Source organism: Anomaloglossus baeobatrachus, chromosome 12, assembly GCF_048569485.1.
Source record: "Anomaloglossus baeobatrachus isolate aAnoBae1 chromosome 12, aAnoBae1.hap1, whole genome shotgun sequence".
NCBI classification, from domain to species: Eukaryota; Metazoa; Chordata; class Amphibia; order Anura; family Aromobatidae; genus Anomaloglossus; species Anomaloglossus baeobatrachus.
Window position 1 is genome coordinate 63,612,740 of NC_134364.1, and position 24,229 is coordinate 63,636,968.

At 49.7% G+C, this 24,229-nt stretch overlaps 1 protein-coding gene across 1 annotated transcript; it reads left to right on the forward strand.

Moving 5' to 3' along the window:
* Window positions 1–466: 466 nt before the first annotated feature.
* On the forward strand, window positions 467–23,868 carry KLHL28 (kelch like family member 28). The gene is made up of 5 exons (XM_075330426.1): window positions 467–571; window positions 5,622–6,520; window positions 12,857–13,300; window positions 13,916–14,124; window positions 15,111–23,868. The coding sequence occupies exons 2-5, from the start codon at window positions 5,622–5,624 to the stop codon at window positions 15,272–15,274; spliced, it is 1,716 nt and encodes a 571-aa protein (XP_075186541.1). The 5' UTR covers window positions 467–571; the 3' UTR covers window positions 15,275–23,868.
* Window positions 23,869–24,229: the final 361 nt, after the last annotated feature.

The following is a 24,229-nucleotide window of genomic DNA, read 5'->3' on the forward strand; positions in this document are numbered from 1 at the left end:
CTGTGTTTATATACGGACAGTGGTTCTGGTGTTGCATTCATGTACTACCAGTGATTTTGGTGCTGCATTAATGTACTGATGGTGGTTCTGGCACTGTGTTTATATACGGACAGTGGTTCTGTACTGACGGTTCTGAAGCTGCATTCATGCCCCAAGGGTGGTACTGCCGATACATTCATGTACTGACAATGGTTCTCATCTTCTACACATGTAGCAATCTAAAATGTGCTTCAGGGCTGTGTTAGAACCTAAAAATTAATTATAAAGGGGATTTGGTGGGTTCTGCTAAGCAGAAGCAGCATACTTCTGCTCCAGGCTGTCTGTCACGCGTTGCTATAGTAACAGCAGTAGTGGCGGCTCCGCCCTCCCCATCCCGTGCTGGGCGCTGTTCTCCCCGCACTGGCCGCCGGGAGTTGTAGTCTTTGCCTCCTGCGGCCTCAATCGCAGAGCGGCGGCGCTGTGATTTGTGGGCGGGGCCGTCCTGACCTGGAAGTGACGCTCCTCTCCGCTGTGTTTAGGTTGTGACAGGAGACGGAGCTTGTGTGTGTTCTGCGGTCTCCGGGTGACACAGGTAGGTGACATCTGTGCTGGGGGGCGATGGCGGTGCAGGGGGCGGAGGCTGGACGTGATGGACAACATCAAAGGCAATATGTCATTTGGGGAGCGGCCCCTGGAGAACAATTTGGGGTTTCCAGGGAAAAGTTACCAAAATCAGCCTGAAATAGTCATATGAGGGGACCTGTGCCCCCAGTGTCCGCACCATCCCAATGTCCCTGCTGGGCCGGGGTGTGAGGGGTCCTGAGCCCCCAGTGTCCGCACCATCCCAATGTCCCTGCTGGGTCGGGGTGTGAGGGGTCCTGAGCCCCCAGTGTCTGCACCATCCCAATGTTCCTGCTGGGCCGGGGTGTGAGGGGTCCTGAGCCCCCAGTGTCTGCACCATCCCAATGTCCCTGCTGGGTCGGGGTGTGAGGGGTCCTGAGCCCCCAGTGTCCGCACCATCCCAATGTTCCTGCTGGGCCGGGGTGTGAGGGGTCCTGAGCCCCCAGTGTCTGCACCATCCCAATGTTCCTGCTGGGCCGGGGTGTGAGGGGTCCTGAGCCCCCAGTGTCCGCACCATCCCAATGTTCCTGGTGGGCCGGGGTGTGAGGGGTCCTGAGCCCCCAGTGTCCGCACCATCCCAATGTCCCTGCTGGGCCGGGGTGTGAGGGGTCCTGAGCCCCCAGTGTTTGCACCATCCCAATGTCCCTGATGGGCCGAGGTGTGCGGGGTCCTGAGCCCCCAGTGTCTGCACCATCCCAATGTCCCTGCTGGGCTGGGGTGTGAGGGGTCCTGAGCCCCCAGTGTCCGCACCATCCCAATGTCCCTGCTGGGCTGGGGTGTGAGGGGGCCTGAGCCCCCAGTGTCTGCACCATCCCAATGTCCCTGCTGGGCTGGGGTGTGAGGGGTCCTGAGCCCCCAGTGTCCGCACCAACCCAATGTCCCTGCTGGGCCGGGGTGTGAGGGGTCCTGAGCCCCCAGTGTCTGCACTATGCCAGTGTCCCTGTTGGGCCGCGGTGTGAGGGGTCCTGAGCCCCCAGTGTCCGCACCATCCCAATGTCCCTTCTGGGCCGGGGTGTGAGGGGTCCTGAGCCCCCAGTGTCCGCACCATCCTAATGTCCCTGGTGGGCCGGGGTGTGAGGGGTCCTGAGCCCCCAGTGTCTGCACCATCCTAATGTCCCTGGTGGGCCGGGGTGTGAGGGGTCCTGAGCCTCCAGTATGCACACCATCCCAATGTCCCTGCTGGGCCGGGGTGTGAGGGGTCCTGAGCCTCCAGTGTCTGCACCATCCTAATGTCCCTGGTGGGCCGGGGTGTGAGGGGTCCTGAGCCGCCATTGTCTGCACCATCCCAATGTCCCTGGTGGGCCGGGGTGTGAGGGGTCCTGAGCCTCCAGTGTCCGCACCATCCCAATGTCCCTGGTGGGCTGGGGTGTGAGGGGTCCTGAGCCTCCAGTGTCCGCACCATCCCAATGTCCCTGGTGGGCTGGGGTGTGAGGGGTCCTGAGCCTCCAGTGTCCGCACCATCCCAATGTCCTGAACATGGACAAAACCGAATTCATTGTCTTTCCTCCCCCACCTGACACATCCATCAATGTCAATGGCTGCTCACTTTCCCCAGTGCCACGTGCTCGCTGCCTGGGAGTAATCCTAGACTCTGCTCTATCTTTCAAGCCACACATCCAAGCCCTCTTCACCTCCTGCCACCTCCAACTCAAAAATATTTCCCGGATCCGTACATTCCTTTCCCAAGAAGCTGCAAAAACCCTAATACATGCCCTTATTATCTCCCGTCTGGATTATTGCAACCTCCTGCTCTGTGACCTCCCTTCTAACAGTATCGCACCCTTACAATCTATTCTAAACTCTGCTGCCTGGCTAATCCACCTGTCCCCCCGCTACTCCCCGACCTCTCCTCTCTGCCAATCCCTTCACTGGCTTCCCATTGCCCAACGACTCCAGTTCAAAACCCTAACCATGACCTACAAAGCCATCCACAACCTGTCTCCTCCCTACACCTGTGACCTAGTCTCCCGGTACTTACCCGCATGTAACCTCAGATCCTCACAAGATCTCCTTCTCTGCTCCCCTCTCATCTCCTCTTCCCACCATCGCATCCAAGACTTCTCCCGTGCCTCCCCCATACTCTGGAATGCTCTGCCACAACACATCAGACTCTCTCCTACCTTGGCAAGCTTCAAAAGGAACCTGAAGACCCACCTCTTCCGACAAGCCTACAACCTGCCGTAACCCTCAGTCTGATTCAGCGCAGCACGACCAGCTCTACCCTAACCTACTGTATCCTCACCTATCCTTGTAGACTGTGAGCCCTCGCGGGCAGGGACCTCTATCCTCCTGTACCAGTCTGTATCTTGTACTTTTTATGATTATTGTACTTGTCCCTATTATGTATACCCCTTTCACATGTAAAGCGCCATGGAATTGATGCTGCTATAATAATAATAATAATTAATAATAATAATTATTATTATGTCCATAGTGGGCCGGGGTGTGAGGGGTCCTGAGCCTCCAGTGTCCGCACCATCCTATAATGTCCCTGGTGGACCGGGGTGTGAGGGGCCCGGCTGATGGCATCATCCAATCCAGCCCCCCTGTGTCACTGCCGGGGGTTACCATATATAATGTAGTAAGTGGTCAGCCAGCCCCCATTTGTCAAAGCTAGGGGGTTACTATATATAACATAGTAAGGGGTCAGCCAGCACCCCTGTGTCACTGCCGGGGGCTACCATATATAATGTAGTAAGGGGTCAGCCAGCCCCCCTGTGTCACTGCCGGGGGGCTACAAAATATAATGTAGTAAGGGGTCAGCCAGCCCCCCTGTGTCACTGCCGGGGGGCTACAATATATAATGTAGTAAGGGGTGCCCCCCTGTGTCACTTCCGGGGTTACCATATATAATGTAGTAAGGGGTCAGCCAGCACCCTTCTATTCACAGCCAATACATATATACAGGGGTTTGGCTTATATATTGAACTAAAACCAAAGAATTGACCCAGAGCACAAGTTGGTATACACGCTGCGTATAGGAGCACGTTCACACTGTGGATCATGTAATAGAGAAACAAAACGAGGATATTAAAGTAACAGTCAATGTAAATAACACAGGGGACTGTGCTTGATCAGAAAAGGGTAAAAGCCAACCCACCACTATCAGGACGGCCCTATCCCTCGTGAATTTAAAACGTCTCCTTGTGGCATCTACATTGAGGGTGGTTGGCTCAAGGTGAGGTTTTAATACAGTATTAGCATAGGGAGCATCCTGATTGGGGTACACCTCGTCGAGGTAGAATGGCTTTTATACTTTTTTTTTTTTTTAAATCAATGACAGTATTCTGTATGTTTTATACGTACTTAATTACTGCAGAGTATTTGTAATATATATATATATATATATATATATATATATATATATATATATATATATATATATATATATATATATATATATTGAAATAAGCTGTGAGCCAGCCCCCTTCGCACTGTTCCGGGCATGTGAGAACACAGGAAATGCTCCGGACCAGAGGTGTATTCTGCATAGGATGTAGCGGTGAGTTGTGTCTGACTTGCAGGCAGCGACAGAGCGTTTTGGAATCGTTTGCACCTCTCATGTTGTGATTCCGTGTGTCACCTGAGACTCAGCTCTGCTACATCTGACATCGATTAATCTTGATTAGCAAGAAAGAGGTAGTTTGGGTTATTTCGGAAGGAGGTGAGAGGAGGCTCAGGAAGTGAGTGTGGTTTCTAATCTACACACAGTACCCTGTACCCTGCAGAGTAATGCTGCATTTAAAAGGGTATTCCAACCTTGTACAGTAATAACACCACCCTCTATTTGCCCTCCGTGACAACCCCCCCCCCCCCCCATTAGTCCTTAGAATGATGGGGCCGCAGTATTGTATCCCTGACCGCCCGATCTGTTGGTACGGATTCCATCTACTCAAAGGCTTATTCCCAAAATCACTAGACATCTTCTGTGCATAGTATAATGGGTAACTTGCTGATTGCTGGGGTCCTGAAGACCATGATTAAAGCAGAGGAGTAGCGTGTATGCCGCATAGAGCCCTGTTCTTCAGAGTCCACTGAGGACGCTGAACGATGAGCGAGTTATTTATTCCTTGACTTATGGATAAGGGGATAACTTTTATTTTAGGGACAAGTCCTTTAAATGGAGCTTTGTTGCAGTTCCCCCGCACAGCAGGATGTCTCGGTGAAGGGGACACAGCTAAACCGGTGATTCCGCCTCTTTAGTTTCAGAATTGTGGAAGATCCAGAGATCAGACTTCTTGTAATCATAAAGGGAACGAACATCCTTGAGATACATTATCAAGAAGTTGTCAGAAAGGCAGGGACAGGGCCACTGTTGCCGCACAGGGAGGTTGGGGCCGCTGTGGCCGCACAGGGAGGGTGAGGGCGGGGCCGCTGTGGCCGCACAGGGAGGGTGAGGGCGGGGCCGCTGTGGCCGCACAGGGAGGGTGAGGGCGGGGCCGCTGTGGCTGCACAGGGAGGGCGAGGGCGGGGCCGCTGTGGCCGCACAGGGAGGGCGAGGGCGGGGCCGCTGTGGCCGCACAGGGAGGGCGAGGGCGGGGCCGCTGTGGCCGCACAGGGAGGGCGGGGCCGCTGTGGCCGCACAGGGAGGGCGGGGCCGCTGTGGCCGCACGGGGAGGGCGAGGGCGGGGCCGCTGTGGCCGCACGGGGAGGGCGAGGGCGGGGCCGCTGTGGCCGCACGGGGAGGGCGAGGGCGGGGCCGCTGTGGCCGCACGGGGAGGGCGAGGGCGGGGCCGCTGTGGCCGCACGGGGAGGGCGAGGGCGGGGCCGCTGTGGCCGCACGGGGAGGGCGAGGGCGGGGCCGCTGTGGCCGCACGGGGAGGGCGAGGGCGGGGCCGCTGTGGCCGCACGGGGAGGGCGAGGGCGGGGCCGCTGTGGCCGCACGGGGAGGGCGAGGGCGGGGCCGCTGTGGCCGCACGGGGAGGGCGAGGCCGCTGTGGCCGCACAGGGAGGGCGAGGGCATAGCCTCTTTGCATTGAAGCCTGCACAATGACCTGTAATCTGCCTCCTTTTGCTTTCAGATGGACCAGTCCTCTCAGTCCTACATGCTTGCCAACATTACCCACTTGCACTCAGAACAGCTCCTGCAGGGCCTGAACCTCCTCCGCCAACACCACGAGCTCTGCGATATCGTCCTCCAGGTGGGCGATGTCAAGATCCACGCCCATAAAGTGGTGCTCGCCAGCATCAGCCCTTACTTCAAAGCCATGTTTACGGGAAACCTTTCGGAGAAAGAGAATTCGCAGGTGGAGTTCCAATGTGTCGACGAGGCCGCCCTCCAGGCCATCATAGAGTACGCCTACACCGGAACCGTCTTCATTTCACAAGAAACAGTGGAGTCCCTTCTTCCGGCCGCGAACCTCCTGCAGATCAAGCTGGTGCTGAAGGAATGCTGCGCGTTCTTGGAGAGCCAGCTGGACGTGGGCAATTGCATCGGGATCTCCCGTTTCGCCGAAACCTATGGCTGCCACGAACTCTACCTAGCTGCCAACAAGTTCATCTGCCAGAACTTTGAGGACGTTTGTCAGACGGAAGAGTTTTTCGAGCTGACGAACTCCGAGCTCCACGAGATCGTCTCCAATGACTGTCTGAATGTTGTGAATGAGGAGAGCGTGTTTTATGCCCTGGAGGCCTGGATCAAGTACGACGTGCAGGAGCGACAGAAGTTCCTCTCCCAATTGTTGCACTGTGTCCGGCTGCCATTGCTGAGTGTCAAATTTCTTACCCGGCTGTACGAAGCGAATCACCTTATACGCGATGACCACACGTGTAAACACTTACTGAACGAAGCTCTGAAATACCATTTTATGCCTGAACATAGACTCTCCCATCAGGCGGTGCTAAAGACGCAGCCGCGCTGTGCTCCCAAAGTGCTGTGCGCGGTGGGAGGGAAAGCTGGACTGTTTAATTGCCTGGAAAGGTACGTTCACGGGTCTTACCATTTAAAAGGACGCTCCGCCTTCACTATTATTTCTTTTCTCTGTCCTAAGATGAGTAATTAAGTCACTTATCGTATTTTTTTGATAAGATGCACTTTTCCTCCCAAAAATTTGGGAGAAAAGTGAGGGGTGCGTCTTATAATCTGAATGTAGCTTACCGGGGGTGGTGGACGATTCGCAGGAGGCTGGGGGAATGCTGCGGCAGCTGTGCAGGGGCTGCTGTGGCTGGGCTGGTGCTGCAGCGGCTGTGCGGGGTCTGCGGTAGTTGGTGCTGGGGCATATGTGCGTGGTCTGCGGTGGCTGGAGCTGCGGCGGCTGTACTGGAGCTGTGGCGGCTGTGCTGGAGCTGCAGTGGCAGTGTGGGGGTCTGCGGTAGTTGATGCTGCAGCGGCTGGGCTGGCACTGCGGGGCGGGCGGTGAGGACTTTAAATAATGCTGCCTGGAGCCGGTGCGTGCGCAGATGGAGCACTTGGCTCAAGCTCTCATCTGCGCATGCTCCGCCTCTGGCCCATTAATCTCCCAGCAACGGTCTTAAAGAATATCGCGTCCAGTGGTAGCGCTTGCGCAGATTTGATTTTGGCTTGCTATTGAGCCGATAGCTCAATCTGCACTGACTTCGGGCGCCATTTCTTTGAAACCCTCACCACCCGCTGCTGCCGCTCGAACCCCAGCACAGCCCTCTCAGCTGCCGGAGCCCCAGCACACAGCTGCTGCCGCCCCAGCACAGCCATCAGAGTTTCTGGGACACCCACAGCCCCTGCCTCTTAAGACTCCGCTCCACCACAGCTGCCGCCCCGTCTGGTAAGATACCACTGGATTATAAGACTGACCCCATTTTTTAAAAAAAAAATGTTCACCTTTCTGTAATCCAGTGTGACTAATAAACCGAAAAATACGGTAAGTCCTTGAACTGGGAACCCAGACCAGAAGGCAGAAATGGTTTATAGCGACTTCTGTCTTTCAGTCTTTAGAAATGTTAATGTAACTATTGGCCCCGGAGATCGTGTGATCATTAGCTCTCACTTTCAACTACATGCCCAGCAAAGGGGAGAAAAAAAAGGCTCTTGTGTTTACAGCTCTAATGCAGAACTATGTGTCACCATGGAAACAGACTACAAAATGTGTAGTCAGATCCTGCAGTCATGTTTTACTTTTTTACGTTTGTCTTCTACTATTTGCTAAACTTCAATATATAGGGTAGAAAAAAAGTGAGGTCACAGGGAAGAGCGCCCGACTGCTGGATCAGACTACACATGGTCTTCATGTAGCTTGTCACCATGGAGACACATAGATTTGCATTGGAGCTGTAAACATAAAATCGATTTTTTTTTTTTTTTTTTTTTTTTTTTTTTTTTTTTTTTTTTTAATTTTTTTTTTTTATGGCTTTATTGTTCATTTTTTGGCATTAGGGCAGTAGAAATAAACATGGTTGTAAAGGTGGAGCTTGCAGTGAATAATATATAGGTATATTTAAAGTATAACATGTCACAAGGGCCCCAGGAGACGGCAGCGGCACGGAAGGTTAATATAGGTGTTATTTTACTGGGGGGGACATAAGGATTTAGTAGGGGTTGTCTCAGCAGTGGACAACCCTTTAAGAGTTCAGACACCAGAGAACATAAGATTGGCCGTGTCCCCCTTCCCCAACCTCTGTATCTAATGACCCTCATACATATTAGCCCATCCTCCAACCCTGGTAATAATGACAGATCCAGCCCAGTTCGGTCAGCAGCTTTTTAATATATATATTGGCCATTATTAACAAAATGCCATTAGTCATTTAAAGGGATTAGACTACCCCAAACGTAAAGTAAAAACGAAGTACGGCGCCTTGTAGGGGGTCTCGCTCCTACAGAAATTCCACCTTTTAGTGCTCTAATCGCTACCTCAGCCATTAGTTTTGCAGAAAATGAAGTTTAAAGGGAACCTGTCAGGTCCAATATGTACCCAGGTCCACGAGCAGTTCTGGGTGTATATTGCTAATCCCTGCCTAACCGTCCCTGTATACACTAGCATAGATAGATCATTAGAAAAAGTATTTCTAAAGATTTTTACCATATGCTAATGAGCTCAGGGACTAGTCCCCTGGGCGTTAGTTCCCCGGCCAGTCGCCCCCATTAGCATATTAGTATACCCCTTTGGGCATACTAACATGCTAATGAATTTGCAGCGTCACAGGATGATCACTCACCTCTCCGCTGCCATCACCGCCCGATGGGGGATTTCGGCTCAGTGCACATGACCCTGGAGTTTCGGTCATACGCACTATGAAGCCGGGTGTACGAGTCCTGGCTTCAAACTGAAGTAGTGCGTGTGACCCAAACTTCGGGGTCATGTGTGCTAAGCCGAAATCCAGCGTCGGATGCAATGGCAGCGGAGAGGTGAGGGATCATCCTGTGACGCTGCACATTCATTAGCATGTTAGCACACCCACAGGGGTGTACTAGCATGCTAATGGGGGCGACTGACCGCGGAACTAACGCCTAGGGGACTAGTCTCCTCTCTCATTAGCATACAGTAAAAATCTTTAGAAATACTTTTCCTAAAGATCTTTATCTATGCTAGTGTATACAGGGACGGTTAGGCAGAGATTAGCAATATGCACCCAGAACTGCTCGTGGTTCTAAATGCATATTGGACTTGACAGGTTTCCTTTAAAGAAATTGCTAATATAGTTCTTTGTGCACCCTGGGCGTGGCCAAGAGACTTAGTACAACATTGCACCTTCAAGTTCTGCATATTCCCGCCTCCCTTACTGATGATTGATAGTGCTGGCTTACCTGGAGATAGTGCTATCAGCCACCAACCAGGGATGCGTAAACATGCAAAACCAGTGGTTGGAGCCCCTTGGCCACACCCAGGGTGCACCCAGTACTCTAATTAGCATGTTTGATTAAACGTCAGTTTCTGCAGAACAGAGGCAGCAATTAGATCCTTCTAGGTGCAATCATAAGGGCTAGATCTCCTACAAGACTCTCCACAGATGGAGTTCAGTAGGTCCGGACGGAGCGCACAGTATGGCTCTAGGGGAAGTCTCAGAGTCTACCTTTATTTATACCGGGCAGTTCAAGCCTTCGGAATGTTTAGACATGTGCCGAACATTCCGAATAGAATCTTGGTTTCTTAGTAGGTCAAAAGGTCACGGCTTCTGGAGCACTGACACATCTACCAGCCGGTCTCTACAGCTAAGGGTACTTTCACACTTGCGTTATTTTCCTTCCGTTACAATCCGCCCTTTTGGGAAACAGCGGAATCCGTTAACGGATTCCGCTGTTTCCCATAGACTTGTATGGTTGACGGATTGTACCAAAAGGAGCTGCGTTGCTTCCGCTGGGCGACGCTCCGTTGCTTCCGCCCAGCGGGAGGAACGCAGCATGTAACGTTATTTTGAGCAGCGGAATCCTCTGGATTTCACTGCGCATGCTCTTTTTTTTTTTTTTTTTTTTTTTTTTAAATCAAACTTTATTTTGGCTCGCGGTGGCCGAACGTTCAGCTGAGCGCCCGGCCGTCGGCAAGCGACAGCGCTCAGCTGAATGACCGGCCACCAGCATGCCCGGCCGCCGGCAAGTCACAGCGCTCAGCTGAGCGCCCGCCCGCCGGCATGCCCGGGCGCCGGCAAGTGACAGCGATCAGCTGATCACCCGGCGGCCGGCTGCAGGGAGCGATCAGCTGATCACCCGGCGGCCGGGAGCGATCAGCTGATCACCCGGCAGCCGGCTGCAGGGAGCGATCAGCTGATCACCCGGCAGCCGGGAGCGATCAGCTGATCACCCGGCGGGCGGGAGCGATCAGCTGATCACCCGGCGGCCGGCTACTGGGAGCAATCAGCTGATCACCCAGCGGCCGGCTGCAGGGAACGATCAGCTGATCGTTCACTATAGTCTGCCGCTGGTAAAACCGGGAAAAAAAAAAAAAAAAAATCAAAACGAATTGCGTTGTTTTGCAGCATCCGTTGCATCCGTTGTGTCACTATATGCAACACATCCGTTGCATCCGTTACACAACGCAATGCAACGGATACCGTTCAACGCAAGTGTGAAAGTAGCCTAAGGTGTGAGTCTAAGGCTGCTTTCACACTTCCGTTTTTTTCCTTCAGTTGCAATCCGTCGCCTTGAGGAATTATGGTATCCTGCAAAATATTTTGCAGGAATCCATTTTTCCCCATAGACTTGAATAAGGCTAGTTTCAGACTTGCGTTGGACGGGAACCGTAATAACAAAATAACGGAAAGCTTTTTTTTTTTTTTCTTTTCTTCTTACAGTTTACCGGCAGCCGACTATTGTGAACGATCAGCTGATCGCTCTTAATAGCCGGGGGCCGAGTGCTCTCACATGCCGGCGGCCGAGCGCTCAGCTGAGTGCCCTGACATGCCGGCGGCCGATCGCTCAGCTGAGCGCCCTGACATGCCTGCGGCCGAGCGCTCAGCTGGGCGCCCTGACATGCCGGCGGCCGAGCGTTCAGCTGGGCGCACAGACATGCCGGCGGCCGAGCGCTCAGCTGGGCGCACAGACATGCCGGCGGCCGAGCGCTCAGCTGGGCGCACAGACATGCCGGCGGCCGAGCGCTCAGCTGGGCGCACAGACATGCCGGCGGCCGAGCGCTCAGCTGGGCGCACAGACATGCCGGCGGCCGAGCGCTCAGCTGGGCGCACAGACATGCCGGCGGCCGAGCGCTCAGCTGGGCGCACAGACATGCCGGCGGATCGGCCGAGCGCTCAGCTGGGCGCACAGACATGCCGGCGGATCGGCCGAGCGCTCAGCTGGGCGCACAGACATGCCGGCGGATCGGCCGAGCGCTCAGCTGGGCGCACAGACATGCCGGCGGATCGGCCGAGCGCTCAGCTGGGCGCACAGACATGCCGGCGGATCGGCCGAGCGCTCAGCTGGGCGCACAGACATGCCGGCGGATCGGCCGAGCGCTCAGCTGGGCGCACAGACATGCCGGCGGATCGGCTGAGCGCCCTGACATGCCGGCGGCCGAGCGCTCAGCTGAACGTTCGGCCACCGAGAAATAAAATAAAGTTTGTGATAAAAAAAAAAAAAAAAAGAGCATGCGCAGTGAAAAATAAAGGTTTCCGCTGCTCAAAAAAACGTTACATGCAGCGTTCCATCCGCCCGACGCTCACTGACGGTCAGCGTCAAAACAACTGATGCGCTGCGGGGCGGATGCAATTCAAGACCATCCGTTGCTATCCGTAGCTAATAGAAGTCTATGAGGAATATAACGGTTTCCTGTAACGGTTACCGTAATTCCTCAAGGCTGCGGATAGCAACGGATCCCGTCCAACGCAAGTGTGAAACTAGCCTTAATGACGGATTGTGACTGATGGGCTTGCATTGCATGGTGGATCAGTCGCTTATTGACTGACCGTTGGGCGGAATGAACGCAGCATGTACCTTTTTTGTTCCAGGTGTAAAAAAAACGGATGCGTCGTCGTCCGTCGTGCTTTATAATGGAATCCTATGGGCGACGGAATCTGTCAAATCACGGAATCAGTCAATGGATCCGTTTTTTTGGTTTTTTTTTTTATTCTGGGCATGCCTAGATTGAGTTTAAATGAACTTCTGGTCATGAAAATCCTTCCTTCCCCCCCCCCCCCCCCTTTCCTTTTTTACCCCCCTTTCCTTTTTTTACCCCCCTTTCCTTTTTTTACCCCCCTTTCCTTTTTTTACCCCCCTTTCCTTTTTTTACCCCCTTTCCTTTTTTTACCCCCCTTTCCTTTTTTTACCCCCCTTTCCTTTTTTTTACCCCCCTTTCCTTTTTTTACCCCCCTTTCCTTTTTTTACCCCCCTTTCCTTTTTTTACCCCCCTTTCCTTTTTTTACCCCCCTTTCCTTTTTTTTCCCCCTTTACTTTTCACCCTTACCTTTTTTTTGCCCCCTTTCCTTATTTTTACCCTTTGCTTATTTTTAACCTTTCCTTCTTTTTACCCTTTCCTTATTTTTACCCTTTCCTTATTTTTACCCTTTCTTTTTTACCCCGCCCTTTCCTTTTTACCCCCCCTTTGCTTTTTCACCCCTTTGCTTTTTTTTCCCCCCTTTGCTTTTTTTCCCCCCTTTGCTTTTTTTTCCCCTTTTGCTTTTTTTTCCCTTTTTTCCTTTCCTTTCTTCCTTTCCAAAATAGATTGTGACTGATGGAAAAAAAAAAAGGAAGTCTGGAAGTAACCTAAGTAAAACATATTTGGGCAAGGTTTTCAGATTAACAGGTTGATGTAATGACCCTAACAGTTCCATGTACCCCTTTTAAGATTACACGGCAGGCGTTAGCAGAAGCGATGACTACTTTGTAGCGTGATGAACACTCTCTCGTTTCTTCCAGCATGGAGATGTATTTTCCCCAAGATGACTCGTGGATCGGCCTGGCCCCCCTGGCTTCCCCCCGTTATGAGTTTGGACTGTGCACTTTGGACCAGAAAGTGTACGTGGTCGGGGGCATCGCCACTTACATGAGACAGGGCATCAATTACAGGAAACACGAGAGCTCTGTGGAGTGCTGGGACCCCGTGACCAACACGTGGACGTCGGTGGAGAGGATGAACGAGTGTCGGAGCACTCTCGGCGCGGTGGTCTTGGCGGGGGAACTTTACGCCTTGGGCGGCTACGATGGGACGTCATGTTTACAATCGGTTGAAAAGTACATCCCGAAGGCTAAAGAATGGCAGCCGGTCGCCCCCATGATTAAGACCAGAAGTTGCTTTGCGGGTGCCGTTCTGGACGGTATGATCTATGCTATCGGGGGCTACGGGCCCGCACACATGAACAGGTATGGGTGTATACTGTAGCATTGTCTTCTGTTTATCCCGTACATGCGTGTCTGCCCTCTGGGTAATTAACCACCAGGGATGTAATTAACGATCTATATATACACTGTTGTTAAGGGAACAACGTCTGCATGTAAATGGCAGATACCTCCATGGCTGTAACTGGGAAGGGGCTGTGCAGAAGCACTGGGGACAACCTCGGTTGGGGGGGGGGGTGTCTGCCCGGCATCCACCTCTTCCAAGACCTTTACTCCAAATTTAGGACTAATTTTCTTCATTTACACAATAAATCACTGCAAAATAGTCACATCTTCTATGGTAAAAAGTTACTAAATTTGGCAACTTTTTCCCATTTTCTTGCCTTCAATAGGGTGTGGCTTACCAAAAAGAGGTGTGGCCTAATTAAGCGCTAGAATATAATTTTTGCAACCGAGGATATGTAGCTGATATATAAGTTTATAGTTGACTTATAGTTCATTTTCTGGCACGAGAACAGCTCAAAAGAAGGAGAGCGGACGTGCCCTGTTTAGAGGGATAAATGTCAGACGGTGTGGTCAATGTGACACCGTGGGCACCTGAATAATTGTTTTTTTGTCCCCCCCCCCCCCCCTTCCTAGTGTGGAGCGATACGATCCCGCTAAAGACTCCTGGGAGATGGTGGCACCGATGGCCGACAAGAGGATTAATTTCGGAGTGAGCGTCATGCTGGGATTTGTATTTGTAGTGGGGGGGCACAATGGAGTGTCCCACTTATCGAGCATCGAGAGGTTTGACCCCCATCAGAATCAGTGGACGGTGTGCAGACCGATGACAGAACCCCGGACAGGTGAGAGCAATCACGTCTCGGCCGCACATGCCTCTGGATGATTGAGCTGCTGGATCTTCACGCCCCCCACCCCCCGCTAGCGCAATTTTTTTTTTTTTTTTTTCCCCCACCCCTTCTTCCCAGAGCCATAACCTTTTTATTTTTCCATCCATTTTCTTACACAGCAATACTAAATCCGTGTATTTTTTTTTTTTTTATATATATTCTGTTTAGTAGGCTAAATGCAGGCTATCTTTTTTTTTTTTTTTTTTTTTTTTAATTTTTTTCATATTTTTAAAAACATTTTTTGTTTTTAATTTTTTACTGTTTTTGTTTAGTCCTCTTAGGGGAATTTGAATCTGTGATCAGCTGATCGCTTGTGTTTATACATAACAGTGCATCAGCACTGCTATGTATAGTGAAAGTCATGATCTCTTATGAACGTCAGCTAAATGCTGCCTTTCACAGGAAAATTATAATGACAGGCACAGGAGCCTTCTGCAGACCCGCCATCACGTCACAGGCGTGCCGATGGGCGTGTGGAATGACGTGCCCCCCTTTTGGCACTAGGTAAATCCCACGGTCAGAGATTAACGGGTTGACAGCCACAGACACAGCGGTTAAACGTACACAATGGATGAATAATTTGGCCACCATCTGCTGGGAAAGATGCAGGAACACGACATATGACGTACATGTATGTCATGCCATGAAGGGATTAAATTAAATCTAGTGGATTACCCTGTCCCTAAGAGGAGATCTATATACACAGGACACAAAAGTGATGTAGAAGTGTGCTGTATTGATATCTTAAAGGGGCTGTCCTGTATTATTCACTTCCATTTCGGGAGGTGAGTGGCTCTGATAAGTTTACGTCTGCCGTTACCTGCCAGGACCCCCTTTATTGAGCCAATAGTGGGATCATTAGGGGGATGCCTTTTGCTTTTCATCAAGCCACCGAACTTCCTACAGGATATTAATACAATTCTTTTCTTCCTCTTGTCCAGGGGTCGGAGCGGCGGTGATCGACAACTACCTCTACGTGGTTGGGGGTCACTCGGGGTCCTCCTATCTCAATACTGTACAGAAATACGACCCTATCTCGGACACATGGCTGGACTCGGCCGGCATGGCATATTCGCGATGTAACTTTGGCCTGACGGCCCTTTGACGACCATGAGCACTTGGTGAAATAACGTATTCCTGCATGAGCGGACGTCCGAGGCCTCGGAGAAAGATCTATGAAGACGTGAGGCGACCCCGAGGGGCGATTTGTCTGGACCGCCGCCTGGTGAATGCGCGCGGCACATGCCCGCTCTTCTCTAGACCGGTGGTTTTTTATCTCAATCTTTAGTCTACGCTCCAAAGTACCTACCAAGCATTGAAGTCGTAGTCGCGGGAAGTCGTCACTGTGCGTCGCTCATCTTACAGTTATAAGTTTACATTCAGGACTATCGGCTTTTGTCGGTGCTCTCGGATTCATTAAATACACATTTCCTCCTAAAATTAAAAAAAAAAAAAAAAGGCAGCAGATGTAAAGCGAACAATTCCCAAATTCTGTGCCTATTCCTTAATTTATTCTTATAGTGGTTGGAAAGCTGTTTTTCCGCTATAGAATGAGCGCCACATTATTTGTGAGTCACGTTCTGTGTCCTACCTCCCAGCCACCACCAGAGGGAGCAGTGGAGCTAACTGCATACTGTTTAGGCTGTGTTCACATCTGGTGTTTATGGCTTTTGTCATTTTGCCAAAAAAGGGTCAATTTGTTTTATTTTTTTTCCCGTTAAAAATCATGAACATCGTCATTAGCATTTATCTGGAGCAGAAATAAAATCCTAATGCAAATATAAATTAAATAATATAACCCACTTGAAGTTAGCTCCCCCTAGTGGCTGCCACTAAATCATGTTTATAGATACCTGCTGGGACACGGATATAGACCATAAGGAACAACAGACCTGAGATGTTTATTAAGGGAGAGTGCCGTGGGCGTGCTCTGTCATCTGCGCAGAGATGATGGTGTACTGGAAGGGAGGAGGTAAGCTGTGACCTTCCGCCATTGTAAATGGGCTCACCTCCCTGCACAGTGACCTCTGTACAGATCACAGAGCATGCCCACAGCACTCTCTAAATTAACGTTTCTCATTCCCATTGCTGCTGTAAGTTGAATAGAGCAATGGCTGCCCCATTCTCATGTACAGAAAATTATATAATATTTAGATTTTTTTAAAATAAGGAAATAAAAATATATTTATTATAAAAATAAGAAGAAAATTAAATGTCAGTTATCCTATTTAAACAGTGAAAAATATAAGCAAGTGAAATGGCCCTGCACTATTTCTACATCGAGCGGGCTCAGGATCTGAGCACGGGTGCCGGCTGTGTTATACAGCCAACACTAGAGAATAACTGCTGTGATCGGAGCTAGATCCCATTGTCACAGTGTTAAATGTTGCTGAAGGCCATGACTGCGACATTTTAAAATGACTTCTGTCAGTTCTGACAACAATCGCTCCCCCCGCAGGGCTCGATCGAGGGGTGCTGATTGGTTGGCATTGCAGCCAGGGGCCTACAGAGGCCTCCTATATACCATTTGGGCACTTTCATGGCTGGTCATCATAGATCATCAGTTCCCTGCCATCGTTTAGTGTGGGCAATTAAGTGATCGCAGATTTAGATCCCTAATGAACTACCATAATTAAACGTGTAGAAAAGAGTGAAAAATATTTTTAAAAACAATCCCGCTCACAAAAAAAAAATCAACGTTTAAATCACCCCCTCTTCCCTATACATAAATAGAAAAAAATGTAAAAGTGATCATATTTGTCACCAAAACTTTTTTTTTCTATAAGGTTCTTAATTTATCATTTAACCACAAATATATCTTTATATTTAGATACCGTGTTTCTCCAAAAATAAGACTGGGTCATATGTTATTTTTTTTTTTTCAACGAAAGAGGGATTGTTTTATTTAGGGCTTATTTTAAGGGGATGTCCTAATTTTTTTCCATAAACAATCCACATTTATTCTTGAACCTCAAAGAAAAATTAACCTTTATTCAAATGTAGTCATATCACATTCTGGGACAATAACGTAACTCTCTAAACTCTGTGTGTGTGTGTATGTATATATATATGTATATATATATATATATATATATATATATATATATGTATATGTATGTATATATATATATGTATGTATATGTATGTGTATATATATATATATATATATATATATATATTCACGCATATATATACATACATACACCCGCCAGTCACCTCTTCCTCTTTGGACTCCTGCAATTAACAGACCTTTGGTACCATCGTGGTCACATGACCGTGATGTCACAAAGGTCCTTAAGCAGTCTTACCATATCAGGATAGAAATGCTGGGGGCCCTATGAGAATGGGGGTCCTGTGAAATTACTCTGTTTGCTCTCCCTTCCCCTTAATTCCAGTCCTTCATAGCAGCCTGTCTTCTGTTCAGTTGTTTTAGACTCCTGCAATTAAGAGATCTGTGGTCCCATGACTGTGATGTCCCAAAGGTCCTTAAGCAGTCTTATCATCAGGATATACACGCTGTGGAGTCGGAAACTCCCCTGAATGTTAGCCCTTCATACCAGCCTGTCCCCTGTTTAGTTATTTTAGACTCCTGCAATTAAGAGACCTTTGGTTATATCATGGTCACATGGCTAAAGGCCGCTTTACACACTGCGATATCGGTCCCGATATCGCTAGTGTGGGTACCCGCCCCCATCTGTTGTGCGACACGGGCAAATCACTGCCCGTGCCGCACATCATCGCCCAGACCCGTCACACATACCTGCCCGGCGACGTCGCTGTGACCGGCGAACCGCCTCCTTTCTAAGGGGGCGGTCCGTGCGGCGTCACAACGACGTCACTGAGCGGCCGCCCAATAGAATCGGAGGGGCAGAGATGAGCGGGACGTAACATCCCGCCCACCTCCTTCCTTCCGCATAGCGGCCGGGAGGCAGGTAAGGAGAGGTTCCTCGTTCCTGCGGTGTCACACGGTGCGATGTGTGCTGTCGCAGGATCGAGGAACAACCTCGTTACTGCTGCAGTAACGATTTTTGAGAATGGACCCCCATGTCACCGATGAGCGATTTTGCAAGTTTTTGCAACGATGCAAAATCGCTCATAGGTGTCACACGCAACGGCATCGCTAATGCGGCCGGATGTGTCACCAATTCCGTGACTCCGAGTTCACATTAGTGATGTCGTAGCGTATAAAGCCCACTTTAGTCACCAAAGGTCCTTTTAAACAAACTTAACCCCAAAGACAAACGCTGGTGGCCCTTGGAAATTGCGCTGTTTGACTCCTGTCTAACACAGGCCCTGACTGTAACTAAGGGTTAGATTTCAAGCACACTCCAAAAATCCTGTAAAATCATGCTAGGGCTTACTTTCGGGATAGGTGTTATTTTCAGGGGAAACACTGTAATGTGAAAAACTATACACGTTTGGTATCTCCATCATCATAGAAACTTGGAAAATTGGCTCTTGGAAGAAGAGGAGGGAAAAAACCCAGCAAAAGCGTAAAAATTAAACTTTTTATCACTTGTCTGGCAAATCTGGGTGACGACTACTATGGTTCCCTTTTAGCTTGTCTTCTGATTATTCTGCAGATTGAAGTGGGCACATAAGACCACCGATAAGGCAGCCATACTGGCCGTCACCCCACTTTTTCAGAAACAGATGATACTTAAGGAAGAACCCCGCACCGCAGACTCATTACTTTAATTTTAGGAGGAAATGTGATGCCGGATGTAGCTGCCTTTCTGTCTTGACCAGAATGGTTGTAGAGCAGGATGGATCTGTCCGGTGGAAATACGGGGGTCTTCCGGGCTGTGTACCATCCGGGAGTGCAACCCCCAACATCTACATGTATATCCGATGATGGATAGTCATGAAAATAACGATGCATGGGGAACCACGTGTCTATCATGGGGTCTATTCTGGAAATATTTAACCCTTCCATTACTATTTATCTACCCGTCTCTCTCCCCAGTCCGTTACCTTTTGCATTATAGGTCATAGGGACGCGGCGCAATTTAAGGAAAACCACAACTGGCGCGTCGTCTGTAGATAGATATTTAATGGGGATGAATGGAAATGCAGCGCAACGGGTTACCGGGAGCCGTCATCGCGGGTCACTTTAATGTCTGGCCGATATCTATGAATAAGGACTGGAAAGGATGGACCAGAATTGGGCGAATGCGGCTGCTTTCCTCCATAAAACAGCGCCCCCACCGGCTGTAGGTTGTCTGGTATAACAGTTTTGGGCTCCACATTTTAAAAAGGACATTCAGAAGTTAGTCAGTTCAAAGGCGGGCAACTAGACTATTACAAGGAATGGAAGGCCTCACATATGATGACAGGTTGAAAAAGTTAGATATGTTTAGCTTAGAAAAAAGACGTCTCAGAGGAGATCTCATTTATATGTATAAATACATGTGTGGTCAATATAAAGGACTTGGCACATGACTTATTTCTTCCAAAAACAATACTAAGGACCAGGGGGCACTCACTGCGAGTGGAAGAAAAGCAATTCCGACAGCTAAATAGGAAAGGGTTCTTTACAGTTAGAGCGGTCAGACTGTGGAATGCCGACCACAAGAGGTTGTAATGGCAGACACTATAACAGCTTTTAAAAAAGGGCTGGATGATTTCCTCAGTACAAAACATTGTTGGTTATAAATGACTTAGTGACTAAATGTAGAACTGGTGGAGGAAGGTTGAACTAGATGGACCGAGGGCTTTTTTCAACCTAAGTAACTATGTAACTATGTAGCTTGGCTCTAGGTCACTTCAATGGATCCAAGCTGCAATACCAGACACAACCTGCAGGCAGGGGTGGCGCTGTTTCTGAAAGAAGGCAGCCATGGTTATCTAACCCCTTTTTAATCAAAATCGTGAGTCAAAATTACATGTATTTAAAGGGGTAAATCCTGCCCTGACTTGAGATCAGACTTGTAGAGTAGGGGCGCCATGCATGCTATGTCTCACTGGAATTAGTTGGTGGAAGTCAAGATTATTTTTCCGCCTTCGGATCGAGGATCTGAATTGCCATCTTCACTATAGTGCAGCGATCCACCAGTTGCAGAACTACACCTCCCAGCCTTGGACAGTGCGTGCTGGGAGTTGTAGTGATTCAATAGTTTAACAGCCGCAGCTTTAGATCGTTGTCGGAAAGAAGACCTGCAGAAGGTTTATTGCTGCAGAGCGTGTGCGCAGAACGGAGCGAGTGCGCAGAGCAGAGCTACCTAACCCGCTATGTGAATGTGTTCCCTAGGGCCCAGGGTGTAGTCCTGTCACAGATACAATATACCTGCCAAGGACTGGGAGGGCCATCCTGACTCCTGGGGTCTTACCGCTGGGATCCCCCCCAATCCCAAAAACATCCTAAATTTTCCTGTGTGAATGGAGCAAAGGTCAAACACGCTCCACCTCCACTTTATTCTTGGTGTATGAGACCATTGCTGCGCTCTCTATGAAGAACAACTAGCACGGAGGTGCGTTCACTGCTCCATTTTTTGGGAATTAGTGGAGGTCCCAGCGGTCAGACCCCTGGCGACCAGTATGTTATCCCCTAAGTTATGAAATAACATCACAACTTGGCACAACCCTTTAAAAATGTATGTTCACCCTTGTAATGCTGACATAAACTTGTAAGTAGATTGTCATTTTTTTAATTTGCTTTTGTATAATAATCCAGAGCTGCATTCATAATTCTGCAAAATGTCAGATTTGATACTACACACTCTCTATTCTAATGTGGGACGAATACGCGAATATCGGTGGCCTCTGCCGACAGTCTGATCTGTATGGGGTCCTCCGATAGATAATGTCGGGGGAGATGAGGATACGGCTTGTCCAATTTCAGACTTCATCAGTTAAGTTGCGGAAACAGATGTCTGACAGCGGCTCTCTCATGGCACGCTCAGCCAAGCGAGTGCTCCTGTGTAGAGGAGAGAAGGTCAATCCATTGTATCTAATACATGAAGGATGTCATTAATCAGCTGCTATAACAAAGCAATTAATCATTACACTACTTTCCAGAGCTGCTTTTTTTTTTTTTTGGCAGATTTCAGCTCTGAGGCTTGCAGTAGTATGAATGCTGCTCTGGATAATAACCCAGACTAACTAAACATTTTTGCAGATTTCTTTTACATAACATGTGACATTTATTTCTGGACCTTTAATTGTTGGCCTATCTGTAGGGTTGAGGTGGGAAATCCATATGCTAGACGAAGCTGAGCTGCAGTGGCCGGCGCACCCGCACATACAGCACCACGCCCGGTGCACCCATACGTAATGCACCGTGCTTGGCGCACCCGCAAATACAGCACCACGCCCGGTGCACCCATATGTAATGCACCATGCTTGGCGCACCTGCACATACAGCACCACGCCCGGTGCACCCATACGTAATGCACCGTGCTTGGCGCACCAGCACATACAGCACCACGCTCGGTGCACCCATGCGTAATGCACCGTGCTTGGCGCACCCGCACATACAGCACCATGCCCGGTGCACCCATACGTAATGCACCGTGCTTGGCGCACCCACACATAAAGCACCACGCCCGGTGCACCCATACGTAATGCACCGTGCTTGGCGCACCCGCAAATACAGCACCACGCCCGGTGCACCCATATGTAATGCACCATGCTTGGCGCACCTGCACATACAGCACCACGCCCGGTGCACCCATACGTAATGCACCGTGCTTGGCGCACCAGCACATACAGCACCACGCTCGGTGCACCCATGCGTAATGCACCGTGCTTGGCGCACCCGCACATACAGCACCATGCCCGGTGCACCCATACGTAATGCACCGTGCTTGGCGCACCCACACATAAAGCACCACGCCCGGTGCACCCATACGTAATGCACCGTGCTTGGCGCACCCGCAAATACAGCACCACGCCCGGTGCACCCATATGTAATGCACCATGCTTGGCGCACCTGCACATACAGCACCACGCCCGGTGCACCCATACGTAATGCACCGTGCTTGGCGCACCAGCACATACAGCACCACGCTCGGTGCACCCATGCATAATGCACCGTGCTTGGCGCACCCGCACATACAGCACCATGCCCGGTGCACCCATACGTAATGCACCGTGCTTGGCGCACCCACACATAAAGCACCACGCCCGGTGCACCCATACGTAATGCACCGTGCTTGGCGCACCCGCAAATACAGCACCACGCCCGGTGCACCCATATGTAATGCACCATGCTTGGCGCACCTGCACATACAGCACCACGCCCGGTGCACCCATACGTAATGCACCGTGCTTGGCGCACCAGCACATACAGCACCACGCCCGGTGCACCCATACGTAATGCACCGTGCTTGGCGCACCCACACATAAAGCACCACGCCCGGTGCACCCATACGTAATGCACCGTGCTTGGCGCACCCGCACATACAGCACCACGCCCGGTGCACCCATACACAATGCACCGTGCTTGGCGCACCCATACCTACAGCACCACGCCTGGTGCACCCATACACAATGCACTGTGCTTGGCGCACCCATACCTACAGCACCGCACCCGTTGCACCCTGAACTACAACTCTGGGCCTGGTGCACCCATACGTAATACACCGCGCCTGGCGCACCCTGACTTACAGCACCATGCCCGGTGCACCCGTGTGTAATGCACCACGCCTGGCACACCCGTATGTAAGGCGGCACACCCGTGCGTACAACACCATGCCCGGCTTACCTGTACGTACATCTCCTGTTTTGCTGTGGGAACCCCATCTATCAATGGCATATACTGACAATAGCTCAATTAAAACTGACATATAATACGTTTAGAACTCTACTTTTTTTCCCCTGAAACAGCTCCACGCCTCTCTACCGGTTGAGTCTGATACTGCAGCTTGGATAAATGAATGTGTCTTAGCTGCTAAACCATACACAACCGGTAGACAGGTGTGGTGCTAGTTCTGGAAGAAAAGTTTTCTTTATTCTTTTTAATACTAAAAAAAACCCTTCATACAGTAATAATGTATACCATACCCAGAAAGGGTTAAAGAGGTTACTCAAATCTTCATAGATGGATATGGTTGAATAGTTCTTCTGAAAATAAACACTTTTGCAATTTACTGCTTATTAAAATTTTCAACTGTTCTCGAGATATTAACACTTTTCTTCTTGTTTACAGGTCGTTGTCAAGGAGACCGACCACCGCTGCTATCTAATTTATAAGAACAGTGCAGAAGCTGGCTGGGATTAGGAGGAGACATTGCTTTCAAGTGATCCTGGCCATCTTCAAAACAAGGCTTACAAGCTCAACAAAAAAATAGTTTGTAAGCACTGCGCGCGTTCTGCTGTAGCAACCGTGGACGGTCTCCTAGGCAACGAGCTGTAAACAAAAGAAAAAGTCTTACTATCTCAAGAACGGCTCAAAATTTTAACGAGAAGTAAATTGCGTAATAACTTGTATTTACAAGCACTATCCAACAAGAACCATTTATGAAAATGAGAATAACCCCTTTAAGTCTTTATAGTTTTAGCCTTGGGGCAGAGCTAAAGGCGATATCTTTTTTTTTTTGTTCTACAGCATAAATACAGATGAACTAGCGAGCGCTGAACTGTGCTATAAATGTGTATACCTTATCATATAGAATTCTGGGATAAAATGTGCAAAGGTCTTAATCTGCATTTCATGAAATTTACGTGTTCTAAATAAATTTATTCTTATGATCTCTTTAAGTACATGACGAGACTGGAGAATGATTTGTACGACGAATGGGAATCCAGATTGCTACGATCTTAAAGGGGATGCCTGACGTTATATCTGCCCGTGTTAAAGGGCACAACGGGAACAAAATAAAGTTATACATAACACCCAGGGATCTATGGCCCCAGTAGCCACAAACTAAACATTATAAACTTTACAGAACTATTGTGTACCGCAATACTGAAATATTCCAGTATATAGCACAAGCAGACAACCCTAGGTTCAAATTCCTTCGGAGGAATGATAAAAAGATATTAAAAAAAGTATGAAAAAATAAAAGTGGGTGGCGGGGGGCATTGGCAGAGTGAGACACACATCTCCTTAGCTCTGTGC